At 39.0% G+C, this 21329-nt stretch overlaps 1 protein-coding gene across 1 annotated transcript in view; it reads left to right on the forward strand.

Moving 5' to 3' along the window:
- The first annotated feature begins 204 nt into the window (after positions 1–204).
- Positions 205–21329, forward strand: part of DECR1 (2,4-dienoyl-CoA reductase 1) — a 52880-nt gene continuing 31755 nt past the window's right edge. Inside the window, exons 1-5 of the mRNA XM_082858594.1 lie at positions 205–270; positions 10229–10431; positions 12214–12271; positions 12399–12485; positions 13454–13601. Of these exons, the coding sequence (XP_082714720.1) occupies positions 220–270; positions 10229–10431; positions 12214–12271; positions 12399–12485; positions 13454–13601 (547 nt within the window). The 5' untranslated portion in view covers positions 205–219. The remainder of the gene's footprint in view (positions 271–10228; positions 10432–12213; positions 12272–12398; positions 12486–13453; positions 13602–21329) is intronic.

Consider the following 21329-nt stretch of genomic DNA (forward strand, 5'->3'; position numbering starts at 1 on the left):
TTACCAGCACTATAAAAAACAATCGGGACAACAAAGGGAAAGACAGCAAGGAAAAGCGTGAGAGAGGCAAAGCGAGACAGCGCCCTGGGGTTCAGACCCGGGTGGAAAGGCGCCAGGCGCCTCGGCCTCCAGGGCCCGCCCGCTCCCAGCCCAGCCCCCATAGCTCTAGGATTTCTGGCCCGCCCCCTGCATTTCCGGCCAGAAGTTGGGAGGCTCTACATGGCGCTGCTAAGCCGTGTCCTCTTTGTTGGGGGCCGCGGTCCTCGGCGGGTAAGGCGGTGCTGGAAGGGCCGAAGGCCCTGCGCTCTCCCCGCAGACGCCCTGTCCGGGGGACTAGCGGAGCGAAGCGCAGAGCGTGGACTCGCGTTACCGGGGCGCTAGGAGCGAGGACAGGGTATCTCGCGGAGAGAGGACGGAGGACTGGGGTTTCTGGGGAATCTCGCGAGGAGCGGGAACCCGGGGACTGGGATGAAGTGGGAAGGTAGCCTTGGGTTGCTGTCGGAGGAAGTCCTGGTGTATGTTTGTGTTTGGGGTGGGGATGGGGGTGGGGAGGGCACGCTGTGGTTCTCACTGGTTCCCATTCCTAGTAGTTTCAAAGTTGTGTGTAAGTAGAAAGAGAGGACGCTGTACACACCGGCCTTTAGAGCTCTGAGTGGGAGAGGGACGGGGTGGGGAGTGGGGCCCAGCGGGAGCATTGGCCTTATCTGTAGTTTTTTATTTTTTAATGAAGGAATTCTTTCAATTGTTAGTCCAGTTAAACATTAATACAAACATATTCACATAAAAAACTTCCCTTCCTAGAGATAATGCTGGGCGAGCTGCATCTCAGGCTGGCTTCCACCACTTTCACCCTCATAATTTTGTTTTGTTTTGTCAACATCTCTCCACTAGACCAATAATCAGAATAAAGTGTGCAAGAGAAGACAGCTGGAGGGGGGAAGAAAGAGAAAGGAAAATAAAAAAGTCATATCCAAGACAGCCCCTTCCCCCAACTAAATTAAAAAAAAAAATCTTAGCTAAACTAAACGAAACCAGAGTTCACGATTTCCTTAGCCAGGTAGAAAAATTAATCTGCCAACTGTGAAAAAACTTTTTTTTCAGTTAGAATGGGCAGCCATAGTTTTCTTTTTTGAAAAATATGGACAAATTGCAAATGTTGAACACAAGGAAATGGTATAATGAGTCTCTGAAGTAAGAAAGAACTACCTTTTAAAAAGTGAAATTTGTTCAAGGCTAGGGTTTTGTTGATACTGTTTTCTCTTATAAAGATTTAGGTTCTAGGTTATTGTAAAAGAAAGCTACATTTTCAGATCCCTTCTTAACTCTCTCATTTGAATCCTACAAAGACTCTGTGAAGAAGAAAAGTCTTCAGAGAATTTTTTTTTAAGAACACAAATCATTAGGCTTGTAGTAATAAGGTCACACAGACTGTATCCCAGCTCTTCTGACACCATTAGACAATACAGCATGAGAGGGAGAAAATGAACTCATTTAAAAATTAACTGTAATCTGACAGTTGTGAAATTCCTTTGCTTAAGAAAAATGGAAGTTTTGAGGATGGGGGTTTGAAGGCAAGGGAGGCCCTTATAGGTGGTGTTTCTCTCCTTCCTGGCACATGCAGGCTTGGGTGTGAATTACTGGGAAAGGAAAAGTCTTCACATCTGTTAAGTGGGAGATTGTTCCAGGCAGCATAATGTTTCTGTGAGCAAATAGAAGTTTTTTCAGTTAAAGCCCCTGATTTGAATATTTTAGTTACCAAGAAACTGAGAAATGTTTCATTTGTCATACATCCTATTTATGAAGTGCTGTATTGTGCTGGTAGCTAGTAGGGTTCAGTTCAGTGCAGCGTTTAATGAGAACCGGCTCTGTGCCTGCCCTGGGGATGCAAAGGTTAAAAAAAAAGTATGAAACTTGCTCTCAGTTTTTTTTTAAAAAAATTTATTTATTTATTTATGACTGCGTTGGGTCTTTGTTGCGGTGTGAGGGCTTCGCATTGCACTGGCTTCTCTTTTTGCGGAGCACGGGCTCTAGGCACACGGGCTTCGGTAATTGTGGCACATGGGCTCAGTAGTTGTGGCTCGTGGACTCTGGAGTGCAGGCTCAGTAGTTGTGGCACACGGGCTTAGTTGCTCCATGGCACGTGGCATCTTCCCGGATCAGGGCTCAAACCCGTGTCCCCTGCCTTGGCAGGCAATTCTTAACCACTGCGCCACCAGGGAAGTCCCGCTTTCAGTTTTAATGAGGAAAACATTCACTCATTCAGTAGTTTATCAAGAAATGCTAATTAAGTGCCTACAAAGTGTTGGGCATTCTTTGGCGATCCTTACTTGAAAAGTATCTCTACTGTCCTTGAGCTAATAGCCTCATGTGTATTTTTCAAGTTATGGATAATAACTCATGAATGGACCTTGAAATAATTTAGTGGAACAAAATGAGTTTAAGAAAAATAAAGTGGAATGGAGTAGAAAATAAAGTGGAATAGAGTAGAAAACCTAATGTAGTAAGGTTAAGTTTACTTTGTGAAACTATTTTTTTTAAATTTACTGTTCTTCCTTTCATAAATTCATTCTTTGTATCTGTGGTGCACATTGCTTTTTCTTTTTCTTTTTCCTTTTTTTAATCAAGAGTAATAACTACTATTTTTATAAAAATGATACCTGGCCAATATGAATTCAAGTAATAAATATAGTTAAATTAAAACAAGCAAAGTAACACATGTTCCCAAACTGGCCACCCAGAAATAACTGGGGTTAACATTTGGCTAACATCATTCCAGGCATCTTGTTTGTGCTGGTAAAAGGATGGGTAGATAGGCATAATTTTGCTTGGATGTATCACATTTATTTTTCCCATTGAACTTCATCAACATTGTTTCATTGTTTTCTGATGCTGATTATTGTCAAGAAGAAGTGTAAGGCCAGCTGTTTTTTTTTCCTCCTGTTTGTGTTTTGAGTTTTCTTTCTTTCCTCCCTCCCTCCCTCTCTCCCCCTTTCTTTCCTTTCCTTTCCTTTTCTTTTTTCTCTCTTTCATTTTTCTATCCAGAAAGCTTAAGAAATCTTTCTTTACCCATCTCAGAATTTCAGAATATAAGCTTCCTGGAGGCAAGGGTTTTCATGTGATTTGTTCACCTGGGCTGTATGCCCAGGTCTAGAGTAGTTCAATAGCACAGAGTAAATATGGAATATCTGTCACACGACTGAATGCATGTATTGTGTTTTGTATAGGGCATATTTCTTACTAGATCCTCATTCAGAATATGTCTGAAAAATGATATTCTAGTGGGTCATCACCAGACATCAACAGACTGAAAATGCAGATGTTTATTAGAATGCATATATGAACAAAGCAGTGTGTGCCTAGAGGAGGCAGGGAAGGGTTCATGGAGGAGGTGGGCTCCTAGAGCTCACTTTTGAAGGAGTTGCAGTGTACAGGATCCCAAAGGTAATCTAGATGTAAGGAATAGCATGTATCAAGAAGTGAAGGAGCATGACCTATTTTTAAAAATTCAAGTGTTTTGGCATTGTGGACTTTGCAAAGTATTGGAGTCAGAGAGAAGTTCATGGAGATGAGACGGGACAGGTTGCTGGGGGATCAGGGCATGGTGGGCTTCACTTATTTATGTGGCAAATTGAGCATTTACTATATGTTAGGCACTGTACTAGGGATATGAGCATGAGAAAAAGAGCTGATTCCTGCTCTCAGGAAGCTTAAGAATCTAGTAACATTATAGTTTATTATGGTATGTGTTATTTTTTTGCTGTATGCGGGCCTCTCACTGTTGTGGCCTCTCCCGTTGCGCAGCACAGGCTCCGGACGCGCAGGCTCAGCGGCCATGGCTCACGGGCCCAGCCGCTCCGCGGCATGTGGGATCTTCCCGGACCGGGGCACGAACCCGTGTCCCCCGCATTGGCAGGCGGATTCTCAACCATTGCGCCACCAGGGAAGCCCATGATGAGTGTTCTTGATCTTAGAGGGGGTACAAATAAATAGCATCCCTCTTCTCCCATCTGAAAAACCAGAGTAAAGATGGAGGCCAAAGTACCACTTGTTACAGTTTGATTTTAGAGCCAGTGCTAACTGGATTTCCTGAATTAGGCAGACTTATCATCTGAGGAGGAACATTTGCTTTCTGAGGGCAGCTAGCTCCCAAGAGGGAGAAGGTTTAAGAAGGACTACTCATGCCCAATTATTCTCTCAAAATTTGCTGGTCAGATAAACCATTTCCAGGGGGACAGGGTGACTAAGGGGGCAAAAAGAAGCCTGGAGTTTAACTCAGCTCCCCTCCTGGAGGGAAATGAAACATCAGGATTAGGGGAGAAACATTTCCCATCCACAGTGGGAGAAGTGTACAGTTTTAAGGAGTATAGGGGCTTCCCTGGTGGCATAGTGGTTAAGAATCCACCTGCCAATGCAGGGAACACAGGTTTGAGCCCTGGTCTGGGAAAATTGCACATGCCACAGAGCAACTAAGCCCAGCAGCTAAGCCCGTGCGCCACAACTACTGAGCCTGTGCTCTAGAGCCCGTGAGCCACAACTACTGAAGCCCACGCACCTAGAGCCCGTGCTCTGCATCAAGAGAAGCTACCGCAACAAGAAGCCCATGCACTGCACCAAAGAGTAGACCCCGCTTGCCGCAACTAGAGAAAGCCTGTGTGCAGCAATGAAGACCCAATGCAGCCAAAAATAAAATAAATAAAATAAATAAATTTAAAAAATCACTTTAAGGAGTATAATTTTTGGGTTTTACATATAAGCTGGGACCTGAAGGATTAGTAGAAGTTAGTCAGGGGGAGAAGTAAGAGTAAGAAAGTTCTAGGCAGGAGAGTGGCCTATGTGAAGGCCCAGACTAGATTATAGGTAGCAAGTAAGGAGGCAGGTGGTGAGAGACAGGCTAGGGAGCAGCCTGTGAGCCATATTAAGGAGTGAGAGCTTTGTTCTGAAGGCCTGGAAATAGGGGTGAGAATGGAGGCAACCTGGGTAATCTTCTCTCCAGATGAGAGGCCATGGTGGCTTCAACTAAGGAATGGCAGTACATGAGAGACTTGAAGTCTGGTGATATTTAAGAGATATATTAAGAGGTCTTGGTGATTGGTGGTAGCGGGTGAGGAAGGAAGATTGGGCCATGCTGAGGAAGTGAATGGCACCATCAGAATTGTGAGCAGGAAAGTATTATCATCAGGTGAGACTTGAGATGGGGATACTAGAGTGCAAGTATAAGTGGTAAGGGTCAGAACTAAGGGCGGTTGTTGGAGCTATTTAGGACTAAAATGAACCGAACTTAGTGGTTTGGGTATGTGATGTGAGATGAAGCCCAGATTTCTATTTTTGACCCCTGAGCTAAGGGAAATGTTACTCTCTGAGAGAGAGCATTTATGAGAAGGAGCCAGAGGGAAGAGAGGGGTAAGTGATATATCTTGAACATGTTAAAGCGCCTCTAGGACTTCCAAGCTGGTATACAGATAATTTGATTAAGTGAGAATGATAATTCTGTTGGGAGTGTTAGGGAAGCCTCAGCCTTGAACGATGAATGTTGAGTGATGGTGGGGATCAATTTGTTTTTTTTTTTTTTTTTTTTGGTGGGGATCAATTTGTATAAAGGTAGAGAGGTGGAAACAATTTGTGTTTGGGGAACCCTGCATATTTTGTTTTTTTGAGTATAAATTTCAAGGTGGAAAAGCAGAGGGAGATGAGGCTGGAGAGATGGACAAGAGCCAGGTCGTAATGACTTGCTGTGCTGGGTGAAGCTAAGGAATCTGGACTTTATACAGGGAGTCATATAAGATCCTTATACAAGGATCTTAAGGGTAGAAGTACCATGAGCAGGTTTGCAGTACTCTGGAGCACAGCATTGCAGATATGTTGGAGTAAAGGGAGACTGGAGGACAGAGACCACATAATGGATGATGTAGCATAGGCCCTTAGTATTTGTGAATGATGGAAGATAGGGACCTTTGAACTCAGGCAGTGGACGGAGAGTAAAGGTACTGACTGGGGAGGTAAAATACATGGGACTTGGAGAGGGATGGAATATATTAGGTGAAGAGAAAGAGGATGTGAAGGAGTCACTAGAGGGAATCACATCGATGAATGGTAGCCTCAGAGCTCAAATATTAATGTGAAGAAATTTCAAAACAAACTCCCTTCCAAAACTATAACGCTAACTTCGTAATGTTAAAAAAAATCTAGATCTCAGATTATTCCCCACAGGTCATTATAAAGCACATCAAAAAAAGGAGGGGAATTCTAAAGTTAGCCAGGGTTTCCTAGAGCTCATATTAGAAGGCATTTCATTGGTGTTTGGCAACCCTTACTTCTTAAAGAAAATTCCAGGTAGAAAATAATCAATCTTAGCTGTCCTATAGTCTCTTCCTAAGATGATAACTTACTTTAAGATTAGAAATGCCTGCGTAAGTATAAGTAAGTTAAGAGTAAGGGGACAGCTATACTTTGATCCCTTCCAGCATGGGGAAACTCCCACATTGCATTGCGTCTAAAACAGTGATAGAACTGTAGGCTTTCACAGTTTGTGAAATGATGTTGCTGTTTAGCTTTAGCCCTGATTTATTTTATTCTCTGTGCTTCAAAATTTTATTTCCAACTGCAGATTAGATATCTCCACCGGAATAGTCCACAGGCATCCCAGGTGGAGCATTTCTAATACAGAACTGGTTATCTTCAGTTCTCCACCTTGAATCTTTTCGTGTCAGCCCAGTCATTTCAGTAACAGCATCACTCCACATGTAGCTATTTAAACTAGAAAACTCTGTCATCTTCATCTCTTCCCTTGCTCACCATTTCCAGTTGGTTGGCTTCTGAGTTCAGGCTAATCAACATGTTAAATATGTGTGGTAAATGTTGTCTTGATTTCTGCTGTCCTCATTATTTCTCACTTAGACTAATGCCTTTTGTCTGACTCATATCTATTTCCTTCTAGCTCACAGTTAAATCTTATTCTTTCCAAAACACAAAGGCAATGCAAAAAGTAGCAGAGGTATTGAGGTGAAGGTGAGAGAAGTGGAAAAGGCTCTATCTGCCAAATGGCCTTGATCAAAGGGAGAGACCTCTTTGTCTGCTTTTAGTGAAATAGGTCAATGTGTTGCTGAGGTTGGACTTTGAGGCAAGAAGAAATAATTGGATTAGGCAATATTAGGTACAATAGTAATTCACTATATCCTCATTTTCTGGGACCTTCCCATCTGCAAGTAATTTTATTTGCTAACTTCTTACCCCTTCTATGATGGCATCCAGTCTAAATCATCATCTCTTGCCTGGCCTGGCATAAAAACATTATACTTACTCTCCCTGCTTCCAGTCTTGCCTCCTACATTCCATTCTCAACTTAGTAGCCAGAACAATTCTCTAAAAACTTAAGGCAGCTCATGTCAATCCACTGCTCAAAACTTTGGAGAGTTTCCCACTTGACTTGAGTATAATTGTAAGTGGTTGACTCAGCCTGTGTAATCCAGTCCCCTTTACCTCATTGACTTCACCTCCTGTCCCTCTTTCTCTTCCCTCCTTCTACTTCAGCCACACTCGCCCTCTGATTCTTTCTAATGTGCTAGGCATGCTTCCTTCTCAGGGCCTTTGCTTTTAGTTTTCCCTCTGCCTGAAAGGACCGTGCAACTCATCCCCTCACTCCCTTTAGGTCTTTGCTCAGATGTCACCTCGGTGAGACCTTTGCTGACCACTCTATTTAAAATAGCAACACTCTACCCATATTCTATGCCTTATCTTTCCCACAGCAACATACTAGCTTTTAATATACTCTATATTTCACTTAATTTATCTTCCCTCCCCCCCAAAGATAATCTCTCTTAGGGTAGAATATTGTACCTGTTTTGCTCACTGCTGTATTGCCATTGCCTAGAACAGTGTCTGGAGCATAGCAAATGCTCAGTAAAAACATGCTAAAGATAAATAAAATGAGTTAACACAATAATCATAATATCATGTTTATCTCTAATACTTTTTCATACAAGCAAATTCCCAAATCAGAACAAACCCTTTACAAGGGTTTGTTATGCTATGTTGTAACCTGTTACATTGTAGACACTTATTAGGAATTTTTATTTCAAATGTGATTATTTTTACCTTTATAACCTTTCCTCTATGAGGTTGAGAAAATGTTTTAAAATAATAAGAAAAGAAAGTTTATATGCAAATATCTTGCTTAATTTCTCTTTCATAAAGTACCAGATAAAATTCCCTATACAAATCAATACTAAATAAATAAAAATTCATCTTAGTGCTTTTGGGAAATTAGGACACATTTTTTCTTTATTACTAGGTAACGATAAACTCACCAGCCTACTTGTGCAAATTTCCTGATTCATCATCTTAATGTAATAGTTCTGGAGTTGGTGGCAGCCTTAAGTAAAACTGCCATTTATGCAGAGAAAGATTATTGTAAGTTGCTTGGATTATCATGCTTTGGCTAAAGGGTACCAAAAAATGCTTTGTCAACATGAAGGTAAATGAAATATAATGACTGGCATGGAGGATTACCAGATTTGCAAATTTATCTTTCACAATTATTTTATACATGTTTTCAAATTTTATCTTTCACTAACTTTTTTCCCTGGTTAAAAAATCAAATCATATTTATTGAATAGATTTTGAAATTACTAAGAACCAATCAAACTAACAAAAAGAACAAATAATCTTCCATTATCCCATCACCTAGACATACATAGTAACTGTGAAAGGTAATGAATGGACTCTGAAGTCAGACACATTTTCGATTTGAATCTTTACTACTTATTATTATTTGTCTTTAAAAGTTAGTTACTTGACCTTTCTGTGCTTCAGTTTTCTCATCTATAAAATGGGAGTAACAATAGAGTTTACCTTATAGGGTTGTTGAAAGTCCTTCATAGACCTGGCACATGGTTAATATTGAATCTACTACTAACTGTTGTTATTTTCTTCTAGTCTTTTTTCTAAGTATATATTTTTATTTATAGTTAAGAGCATCCTGTATATTTCTTTTTTTACTTAACATCATATTATAAGCATTTTCTTGTTAAATTTCTAGTTGATGAATAGCCTTATCCTAAATCAGTGACAACATTTCTATTTCCTTAGGGTAAATTTTAGATATCTCAGAACAACTAATGGCAGCCCATTTAACTTATAAGAATGCTCTAGCAGGAAATTATCGATTCTGGAGTTTTAATCTTATAACCATAACCTGATGGGGAATATCAGATACCCGACTGGTGTGATCATTGAACTCAGTAGGAGCTCAGTGAGTAGAGGGAGGCAGTATACAAGGTCGTTATAATCTTGGTTTTGCAAGTTGGGCAACGTACTTAACTTTTCTGGGCCCCTCCTGAACAATGGGGTAAAAATAATGCCTATCTCATGGAGTGGTGAAGATTAGTTTCTAATCCTGATAAATGGTAAACACTTAATGAATATTAGCTCTTTATTGTTTGTTATTATGGTTAACACTTAAAAGTTTGTTTTCATAATTAAAAGTGAGAGAATAGCAGTGATTTTGACAAGTAATATGAGAGTAAGCTGTAAAATATAAGATAGGGCAGTATAAATAGTTTTCAGTTGAAAGTGGTTTGATTTTATCCCCCCATTTTAAATATAACAAATATTTTTATCTGTTCTAAATTTATTATCCAGAAGACAACATGGGAAGAGGCATTTGGTTTAATAAATCTTATAAAGGACTTTTTATAATTTTCTTCAGTGATTCAAAGATGGAATGTGATTTTTATCCAAATTATTCTTGTTAAAAGACAAAAATGCTTTATGTAAGTTTTTTTGAAGTAAAATTTAAGCTAAATACATAAACTAATAATGCTAGCATTTATAGAGTGCTTTCTGTGTGCTACACAATTTTCTAGGTTTATTATTCATATTAGCTTATGAAATCCTTATAATGTCCTATGAGGAAGGTTCTGTTATTATCTCCAATTATAGAAGAAACTGAGGCAAAAAGAGGTTAAATAACTTGCTGAAGGTTACATGACTAGGGAGAAAATTCTGCCCTCTGTAGTCTAGCTCCAAAACCCATGCTTTTAACCACTCTACTATGTTACTTAACATTCCAACAGAAAAAGGATAAAAATTGATTAAATACAGTACCAATATGTTTACAGTAAGTTTGTGTTAATCTAAGAATTTGATTAATATTAAAGAGTATGTTTAAAAAAATTCATATCTTTTGTGGGAATATAAGTATGCAAATTTCAATTCATTTTTTTTCTTTTAGTTTTTTAGGTATGGAACAAAAATATTATATCAAAACAATGAAGGTTTTCAGTCTAAATTCTTTCCACCCTTTCAAAAAGTGATGCTACCACCAAATAGTTTTCAAGGAAAAGTAGCATTCATTACTGGGGGAGGTACTGGCCTTGGTAAAGGAATGACAACTCATCTGTCCAGCCTAGGTGCACAGTGTGTGATAGCCAGCCGGTAAGTCAGTCTCAGCAAGTTGCCTGGCAAGAGTCTATTGGTGAATAATTCCGTGCCACAATATTGAAAACACTATTTGCCAGAGTTGTTTGATTTGCGTTGTAATCTTCTATGAAATATCCTTTAGATTATTTAACTAAATCTCCTTGGAAAAAGTCAGTTATAATTTGTGATGATAGGGCTTCCCTTGTGGCACAGTGGTTAAGAATCCACCTGCCAATGCAGGGGACACGGGTTTGAGCCCTGGTCTGGGAAGGTCCCACATGCCGCAGAGCAACTAAGCCCGAGCGCCACACTACTGAGCTTGTGCGCTAGAGCCCACGAGCCACAGCTACTGAAGCCTGCGTGTCACAACTACTGAAGCCCATGCACCTAGAGCCCATGCTCTGCAACAAGAGAAGCCACAGCAATGAGAAGCCCGTGCACCGCAACGAAAAGTAGCCCCAGCTTGCTGCAACTAGAGAAAGTCCACACACAGAAATGAAGACCCAATGCAGCCAAAAATAAATAGAATAATTAAAAAAAATAATTTGTGATAGAAATAATGATTGATTATGGAACTGATGATATATATATTTCACAAATTCAGTGATAGAATTTTTTCTCTATATGAAGTTAAAAAGTACTATATTGAGGCTGCTTTGTTTTCAGTGAGATTGATTATAATTACTGATTCAGTGGATAGTTAACCTTGTACCAGGATAATGGATATAATGCTTCCATTTTCTATAAGATGGGCAGATATTTCAAAACAGCTGTTGTGATGAATGTAGGGAGGGTGAGACCATGTGGAAAGAATTTCTTATTTAGGCATGTCCCAGTACCTTATAACGATGTAAGTATAGAGGTTTAGAGACTGGTCAAAAAAATCTACCCCTTCTTCCAATTTTGAATAGTGTACAATTCTTAGGTAGGCTAAGTAGTAACCTGAATGACAAGTCACTATGTAATTTACAGGGGGCAAAAGGAATTTCTTTCAGATGTTGTTTTTTTTTTTTTTTTCCAGTACGCAGGCCTCTCACTGTTGTGGCCTCTCCCGTTGCGGAGCACAGGCTCTGGACACGCAGGCTCAGTGGCCATGGCTCACGGGCCCAGCCGCTCTGCGGCATGTGGGATCTTCCCAGACCGGGGCACGAACCCGTGTCCCCGGCATAGGCAGGCGGACTCTCAACCACTGCGCCACCAGGGAAGCCCTCAGATGTTGTTTTTAATGCAAATTGGCCAGAACATTTTTTTTCATGTTGTAATGTGTTTAAGAGTGTTAAAATATTATTTTTTTATAACACTACATAATTTACATTGTGTATTTTTTTGTGTTTCTCTCAAGAGCATAAGATTTTGACTATATATAGTTGTCCAGACCCATCAATTTGATCTAAAATCTACTAATGTCGATTTTATACATAACATAGTTTTTTTATAGTTCAGCATAAGCTTACATCATTCCAGGAATGTATTTTCCTTCTCAAGCAGGCTTGGGCAAGGAAATACATAGAAATGAATATAATTAAGGAAATAATTTAAAATCTATGAGTAGATATAAAATAACTGGCTTAGAAGTAATTTAATAAATTAGTGTCACATATATGAAATTGCTTAAATTTAACTTCTAGAAAATAAATGCATTCAAACTACCTTGTTTGTAGATATAGCTTTTCTATTGTCTCAAAAATTCATGTCATTAAGCTGTAGATTCTCTTTTTTAATTTATGAAATTAAAAAGAAAAATATAACATGAAGTTATTTCAGAACTCATGCAAAGTACCATGTGTTTTTTTCTAGAAAAATTGATGTTCTGAAAGCAACTGCAGAACAAATTTCTTCTCAAACTGGAAATAAGGTACATTAAAAACAGTTACTTAAATCAGATTTAGGAATTATAGCATGCTTAAGTAATTTACTCATACTCATGGATTAGGAAGTCTGAAAAAATATAGGGTTCTTTTTTTCTCTTTGTTATTTTGCAGGTTCATGCAATTCAGTGTGATGTGAGGGATCCTGGTATGGTGCAAAGCACTGTGTCAGAGCTGATCAAAGTCGTAGGACATCCTGATGTAAGTGTAATGGTGATGAGGTGAAAGTATGAGGCCTTTGATGTTGATATCACCTACCAAGATGTATTAAGGAAATAAAATATTGATGTGAGCAAATGCTGTGTTAAGAAGCAGCTATTTTCCATTGCTAGCAGAAAGCTAGCTCTGTTTAAACCAGGGAATAGATTAGGTGGACTGCTATACCATTTCCTTTCAGGAGTACTTAAAAAATACATTTACAATCATATAGAAAAAACAATTTTACTTTATTTAATAAGATTATGAAATAAGAGCTGTTATCCAAGAGCACAATATCTAATTTAAATGATTCATGCTCTTTGCTTTTTTTAAATAACTTGATTATCTCTGTCAGTGGAGGAGAATAATACAAACAAGGAAACCTACAAAAAAACCTCCAGATTTGTAAGACCTGAGATATGCATGGGTATTTTGCTTTTGTTTGGTTCACATATTGGAAAGAAACCATTTCTTCCAGTAGTCTCAAAGAGAGCACTTTTCTATGTTAAAGATATTTTCAGACAAACCGATAATGTATTACATTATTGGTGGAATAATAATATTGGAATCTTTATTGATACTGACGAAGCAGGTCATCAACCAAGAATTTCATTAGCTAAATTAAGCCAAAATGATACCAGAAATTAAAGGCATTTTAATTAAGATTTCTTGAAATAAAGTATAGTCACATGGTAGATATGCTTAATCTATATTTATATTTTTAATAATAGACTGTACCCTAATTTTGAGATGGGGATTAGAACTCTAAAATTTGGTAAATAATAATAGGGAATTTTCACAGGCTCAAAAAAGGTAAAACTGAACCAAATCTCATGGTATTTTTTCATAGCAGACTGTGAACTTTAGCTTTATTATATTATTTAGATTTATAAGTTTCAAAAATAAAAGCCCTTTAGGGAAAATATTCTTCCTCATCTAAGTTTCTGTAACTTGCCTTAATCATTTATTAGATTGTGATAAACAATGCAGCAGGGAATTTTATTTCTCCCACTGAAAGACTGTCTCCTAATGCTTGGAAGACCATAACTGACATAGTTCTAAATGGCACAGCCTTTGTGACACTAGAAATTGGAAAGCAACTAATCAAAGCACAGAAAGGTATGTATATTTATTCTTTACATGTTTATTGGATTCCTACTTGTGCAGTTTCTGTGCTAAGCCCTGGGATACGTAAAAACGTCAATGACAGTGTCTATTCTTGTACAACTCATAAGCTATTGGGGAAGAAAGATACTTAAATAGTTACCATATGCACTTAAATAGTTACCATATGCTGTGATCTAAGCTATATTAAATGTTATGTTTCAAGTGCATTGGAAATCCAGAGAAAGAAAGAAATAACTCTCCCTAGGGATGATTATCATGTTCCTCATTATCATTGAGGAACAGAATGCAATTTTAGCTGAATTTTCAAAGATCTAGACATGGAGAAGGGGGAAGGAAAGGAAATGTAAATGTCCATGGGAAGAAGCTTGGTGTGGGAAAAGCAGAAGGGTTTAGGGACTGGTTACAGATGGGGAGGGAGATCAGTGGGAGATGATTATGGGAGGTGGGTTGGATGTAATTGGGAAAGTTCCCAATACCAAAATGGGGAATTTGATGTTAATTTTGAGGAAATGGGGAATTATTTCCGTATGGCTTTTTCTTGAAGGTGTCTCATAAAGAATGTGACTTGATTAGAAAGGTTACTGGGAACAATGTAAGGGCTAGAAAAGATTAGAGAGATCATTTAGGAGGGTCTTATTTTCCTTTTGTTAGGATAGATGGCATGGAGGATAAATTAGGAGATATTTAGAAGATAAGATCAATAGGCCTTACTGATAAGGTGACAGAGTTTTTAGCTGGAGTGGATAGTTTAGATGATGATGACATCAATGAGAAAACTGGAAGGAGAGTAGATTTAGAATGTACTAAAACATTTTTGTTTAGTACTATAGGAACAGACTTCTTTAGAAAAGTTCATACAATATAAATAGTGAATATATTTGTAATGTATTTAGGTGGGTATATACATATATGTCTAGAACCAGTGTACATTTATTCATTTAACAGAAACTTACTGATGACTTTTGTGTACCAGGCCCTGTGCTGCATGCCCACATGACAGGTGACTAAGACACTGTCCCTGAGCAGGTTGTGGTTGGGACTTGAAGGATGGGGGCATTTTCTCAGAGAGGTTGGAGAGTATTCTGAACCAGGACAAGGAGGAAGAATCCTTGTGTTCCTTGAAGGATGTCCTCTGGGGCTTGAGGGGAATGGCATGAGCCGACCAGTTTCCTTCTGTTGGTTCAAAGCCTTTGCCTCATTAGGTTCAGTTTCTTCTTCTTTACAGTGTGGATAATTCTCAAATCAGCTTGAGAAAGGATGTAGGAACAGACAGAAGGATGCTAGAGAGGCACTAGCGTTTTTTCTACACATGTGCTAATAACTTCCATCTTTTCTCCATGCACTCATTGAAATTGAAACCCCAGGTCACTCATTCCCATTACAACAAAGTGGATATGATTGAAATTTGGAATTTACATATTTTTTTTGATTTTTTTTAAAGGGGTGGATGATTGGGAAGGGAGACAGAGAAGTGTGGGCTGACTTCTCTCTCTTCTCTGTTCTAGGATCCTTCTATCTCTTCTCACTCTGCCTCTGTCTGATTTCCTCTCTCCATACCTCTTACTCATTTCTCTATTTGTTTCTCTATGTATGTCTGTCTCTCTCTCTTTCTCTCTCTCTGTCAACTCTTCACTTTTGCTTCTGTTTCTTTCTTCGGTCTCTCTCATCACTTGGTGTTTCTCTGCCTTTTCTCTTTTATTTCATCCCCTGCCCATCTGTGTTACTCTTGATTTCTGTCTGACTCTCCCTTCTTTTCTCATTATTGTCATTCATTTTAACGTAGACTTTGATCTATTTTTATTCATCACATTGGTTAAAATTCTATGGGCTTCATTAAAAATACATTAGCTAAGGCTTCTTAAAAGATGGAGCCAGTTTTCATTCTTCCAAAATTCCTGTCGGTTATAGATGCTGTAACCTGACAGGGTTTTAAGGACTTGTATTAGTGAGCTGTGGAGAGTACAATGCACAGGGTCTTTTCTGGTATTGGAGCGATAGTCAAGGAACTCAGGTGCTAATGACCTCTGAGGTGTGTCAAAGTGGTAAATACGGAAGTCAGTTCAGGGAGCAGGCAATCTGTAATAATCTGTGATCAGAAGTATGTTAGGTGGTCTGATATCTAGGAAGGTGGTCAAGGTAAGGTATCCGGGAAGTCAGACTAGAAAATATAAGGGCACCAGCAACTAGAAGCCAGATACTCACTTGCTGGGGACAGGAATTGGTGATGAGGTGCACTCAGAGAGGGACTGGCAGATGACTGAAGATCAGGAGAACTGTGGCCTTAGCAGGGGCAGAGAAGCTAAAATTAGAGGGACACTATTAAAGTATGTTTCTAGGCAGCACTGATGCAAAACTAACGATTTTGAACAAATAAAAGATTTAGGAAACTCCTAAAGACCTTAGCCCAATGTGCTCTTATAGCCACAAAGGTCAGTAAATACATGGCTGATCCTTTCTGGGGAGGATTTGAAATTATCATGCTGAGGTTCATTCATCACTAAGATGTCATATATAAATTTAAAATTTTTAGTAAATAGTGTGGAAAAGAGTACCTAAATTTATTAAAGAATTGAGAGAACTTGAAATGAGGAAAGACTAAAAGAATAATACAGAGTTTTATTTAAGAGACTAGTCATGAAGGACATGGATAGGATAAATATTGAATTTTTCCATCAAACCCTAGAGATCACTAGAAGCAAGAGATACCTCTTGAAACTCTTAAGAGGTTATTTTAACCACTTAAAGTAGCATTATTATTTAAGTAGCATTAATAATACTTTATACCACAATAGTGCTTTGTAATTTACAAAGTATTTTCATATATCAGTATAGAATCAGTATGAAATGCAGGATTATTGTATGCTGAAATACAGATAGATTAAAGAAAGAGTAAATCAATGCATAATGTAGCTCTAATGTATGTATTATTTTTAGTTTGCTAAATGGGAAGAAACATTTATGTATAGTAAAATCCACAGATTTTCTATATATAAATTGATACAGAATTTTGATTGTTTTGTAAATTTATACACTTAGGTAACCATTACCAAACCAAGACATAGAACATTTCTGTTGCCTCCAAATGTTCCCTCTTGCCGATTTCTACTTAATCCTCACTATCTATGTTTTTAATCCATTTTTATTGAGTTATTTCTCTTTATTATTTTAAAAATTCTAGATTTATTTTTTATTGAAGTAACATTGGTTTATAACATATATAAATGTTTCAAGTGTGCAGTATTTCTACTTCTACTTACACTACAGTGTGTTTACCACTAAAAATTTTGTTTCCATCTATCACCATACAGTTGATCCCCTTTACCCATTCCTCCCTGCCCCTTCCCCTGGTAACCACTACTCTGTTCTCTGTATTTATGTGTTTGTTTTTGTTTGGTTTTTTCATTTGTTTGTGTGTGTGTGCATGTGTTTGTTTTTTATAGTCCACATATGAGTGATATCATATGTATTTGTCTTTTTCCATCTGACTTATTTCACTTAGCATGATACCCTCAAGGTCCATCTGTGTTGTCACAAATGGGAAAATTTTATCTTTTTATGGCTGAGTAGTATTTCTGTGTGTGTTTGTGTGTCTGTGTGTGTATCACATCTTTATCCATTCAACTGTTGATGGGCACTTAGCTATTTTAATATCTTGGCTATTGTAAATAATGCCATGATGAACACAGGGGTTCATATATCTTTTCAAATTAGTGTTTCTGTATTCTTTGGATAAATACCCAGAAGTGGGATAGCTGGAAAATATGGTAGTTCTATTCTTAATTTTTTCAGGACCCTCTATAATGTTTTCCATAGTGGCTACACCAGTGTATATTCCCACTAACAGTTTACTAGGGTTCCCTTTATTCTGTATCCTCACCAACATCTGTTATTTATGGTCTTTTTGATGATAGCCATTCTGACAGGTGTGAGGTGCTATCTCATTGTGGTTTTGATTTACATTTCCCTGATGATTAGCAATGTTGAGCATCTTTTCACGTGCCTGTTGACCATCTATAAGTCTTCTTTGGAAAAATGTTTATTCAGCTCCTCTGCCCATTTTTTAAATGTTTTTTTTTGTTGTTGTTGAGTTGTATGAGCTCTTTACATATTTTGGATGTTAACCTCTTATCGGATATATCATTTGCACGTATCTTCTTCCATTCAATAGTTTGTATTTTCATTTTGTTGATTGTTTCCTTTGCTGTGCAGAAGTGTTTTAGTTTGATGTAGTCCCATTTGTTTATTTTTGCTTTAGTTTCCCTTGCCTGAGGAGACATATCTAGAAAGATTGCTAAGACTGATGTTAAAGAGCTTACTGCCTATTTTCTTCTAGGAATTTTGTGGTTTCAGGTCTTAGATTCAATCTTTAATCTATTTTGAGTTGATTTTTATGTATGGTGTGAGATAGTGGTCTAGTTTCATTTTCTGTCAGTGACTGTCCAGTTTTCCCAACACCAAGTACTGGAGAGATTATCCTCTCTCCATTGTATGTTCTTTGCTTCTTTGTCATATATTAATTGTCTGTATATACATGGTATTATTTCTGGGCTCTACTTTCTTTTCCTTTGATCTGTGTATCTCTTTTTCTTTCATTACCATGCTGTTTTGATTACTATAGCTTTGTAATTTAGTTTGAAATCAGGGAGTGTGATACCTCCAGCTTTGTTCTCTTTTCTCAGGAGTGTGTTGGCTATTTGCTGTATTTTGTGGTTCAATATAAATTTTAGAATTCTTTTGTTCTATTTTCATGAAAAAAGTCCCTGGGAGTTTGATAAGGATTGCATTGAATCTATAGATTGCTTTAGGTAATAAGGTCATTTTAACAAAGTTAATTCTTCCAACCCACGAGCCCAGAATATCTTTTCACTTATTTGTGTCTTCATTCTTTCAACAATGTCTTATAGTTTTCAGTGTATGAGTCTTTTACCTCCTTGGTTAAATTTATTCCTAGGTATTTTATTCTTTTTTTTGTGATTGTAAATGGGATTGTTTTTTAAATTTGTCTTTCTGCTAGCTCAGTGTTGGTGTATAGAAACACAGCCAATTTTTTGTATGTTGATTTTGTACCTTTCAACTTTACTGTATTTCTTTACTATTTCTAATACTATTTGGGGGAGTCTTTAGGGTTTTCTATATATGAAATCTTATCATTCACAAATAGTGACAATTTTTCTTCTTCCTTTCCAATTTAAATGCCTTTGATTTCTTTTTCTTGCCTAATTGCTCTGGCTGGGGCTTCCAATACTATGTTGAATAAGAGTGACAAGAGTGGATATTCTTTCCTTGTTCCTGATTTTAGAGGGATAGTTTTCAGTTTTTCCCCATTGAGTATGATGTTAGATATGGGCTTGTCATGTATGGCCTTTATTATGTTGCAGTATGTTCCTTCATGTATGGCCTTTATTATGTTGCAGTATGTTCCTTCTATACCAACTTTATTGAGAGTTTTATCATAAATGGGTGTTTAATCTTCTGCTTTTTTCTTTTTTTTTTTATTCTGCCTCTCGGCAGTTATTTCCACCATTTTATCTTCCAGCTCACTTATTCATTCTTCTGTCTCAGTTATTCTGCTATTGATTCCTTCTAGTGTAGTTTTCATTTTATTTATTTTGCTGTACATCACTGTTTGTTTGTTCCTTATTTCTTCCAGGTCCTTGTTAAACATTTCTTGTATTTTCTCTATCTGTGCCTCCCTTCTATTTCCAAGATCATGGATCATCTTTACTATCATTACTCTGAATTACTTTTTAGGTAGGTTACATATTTCCTCTTCATTTATTTGGTCTTGTAGGTTTTTACCTTGCTCCTTCGTCTGTTGCATATTTTTTTGTTGTCTTAATTTTTTGTTGGGTGGGAGCGTGTTCCTGTCTTAATGGTTGTTTGGCCTGACGCTTCCAGCACTGGAGGTTGCGGGCAGTTGGGTAGAGCCAGGTTTTGGTGCCGAGATGAGGACCTCTGGGAGACCTCACTCCAATTAATATTCACTGGGGTCTGAGGTTCTTTGTTAGTCCAGAGGTTCAGACTCAGCACTCCCTCCACAGGAGCTCAGTCCTGACCCCTGGCCCATGAACTGATTCTGCAAGTGATGTGGTGTGACAAGAAAAAAAAAAAAGGAACAGAACAATGACAAGGAGTAAAAAAGAAAATAAAAATAAAAAACTAACAGGTATATTAGAAGAATTAAAAATATAAATGAAACAGCAACCAGAAGGTAAAACATAACCCCAGTAGCAAAAAAAAAAAAAAAAAGCCAGAAAAGGCCTTGGCTGTGGGGGGCGGAGCTTAACTGGGGCGGGTCTAGGCTGGGGGTGGGCTTTAGGCTGGGGAAGAGCCTGTGTTCAGGACCTATGCTGCTGGAAAAGGCCCTGGGGATTGGGGGTGGGGGGTAGGCTCAGCGGGGCTCGAGGGGTCCTTGGGGTGCCTCCAGCCTCGGAGGGTGGAGTGCCAGGCCCAGCACCCCAGCAGTTTCGATGAGGCTGGAGTGGGCAGGGAAATGCTAGCTGTGTTCCCTCCGATTCTCCTATCCCGAGAGTCCCTCCCTGTTCGTGTCTACTCTTCCTCCCCCGTCTTCCACACCCACAGGACCCACGTGGCTGGAGGCCCAGGACCCCAGCTGGCTCCCAGGGGCTTGAGTGGGTAGGGGAAATGCTAGCTGTGTTCCCCCCGGATCCTCCAACCCCGGGGGTCCCTCCCGGCTCACCTCTACTCTTCCTCCCCCCTCCCTCCCATGTTCCCATGACCCATGCTGGAGGGGGCCCTGGAGGGCAGAGGACCAGGCCCCGGACCTCAGCAGGCTCCCCAGGGCCTGAGTGGGTGGGGGAAATGCTAGCCTCTGAACCCCTGAGGGTCTCCTCCGACTCCCGGTCCCCGTTGGTTTGCTCATGGTGAGTGGGCCTCTCCAGGAGTGGGAATCCCTCCCCTTCCCCAGCCACCCGTCAGGCGTGCCGGTCCCGTCCGGCCTCCACTTCTCCCCCCTCGTTCCCCACCACATCCTACCCGGTCGCTTGGGGGTTCCTCCCGTCCCTTTGGGTATTGAGGTCCCCCACCAGCATCTGGTAGGTGCCCTAGTTGTGAGGACATGTGAACTCTGTGTCCTCCTACTCTGCCATCTTGACTCCACCCTGTTTATATCACATCTTAGTCCACTCATCTGTTGATGGATATTTAGGTTGCTTCTGCATCTTGACAATTGTAGATAATACTACTTACAAATAAATGTAAGATGTTAGGGGAAAACCAGAATGAACTTTTTGGCCAGCCCAGTACAATGAACATTGCAGTGCATGTATCTTTGCAAATTAGTATTTTTTGGATGTATACCCAGGAGTGAAGTTGCTGGGTCATATGGTAGTTCTATTTTTATTTTTTTGAGAAACCTCTGTACTGTTTTCCACAGTGACTGCACCAATTTACATTCCCACCAACAGTGTACAAGGGTTCCCTTTTCTCCACATCCTCGTCAACGTGTGTTATTTGTGTTCTTCATGGTGGCCATCCTGACAGGTGTGAGGTACTATGTTATTGTGGTTTTGATTTGAATTTTCCTGATGATTAGTGATGTTGAGCATCTTTTCACATGCCTGTTGGCTGTCTGCATGTCCACTTTGGAAAAATGTCTGTTCAGGTCTTCTGTCCATTTTTAAATCAGGTTCTTTGTTTTTTTGATGTTGAGTAGTATGGTCATTTTAACAATATTAGTCATTCCAATCCAAGAACGTG

This window comes from Leucopleurus acutus (assembly GCF_964270905.1).
Source record: "Leucopleurus acutus genome assembly, chromosome: 17".
NCBI classification, from domain to species: domain Eukaryota; kingdom Metazoa; phylum Chordata; class Mammalia; order Artiodactyla; family Delphinidae; genus Leucopleurus; species Leucopleurus acutus.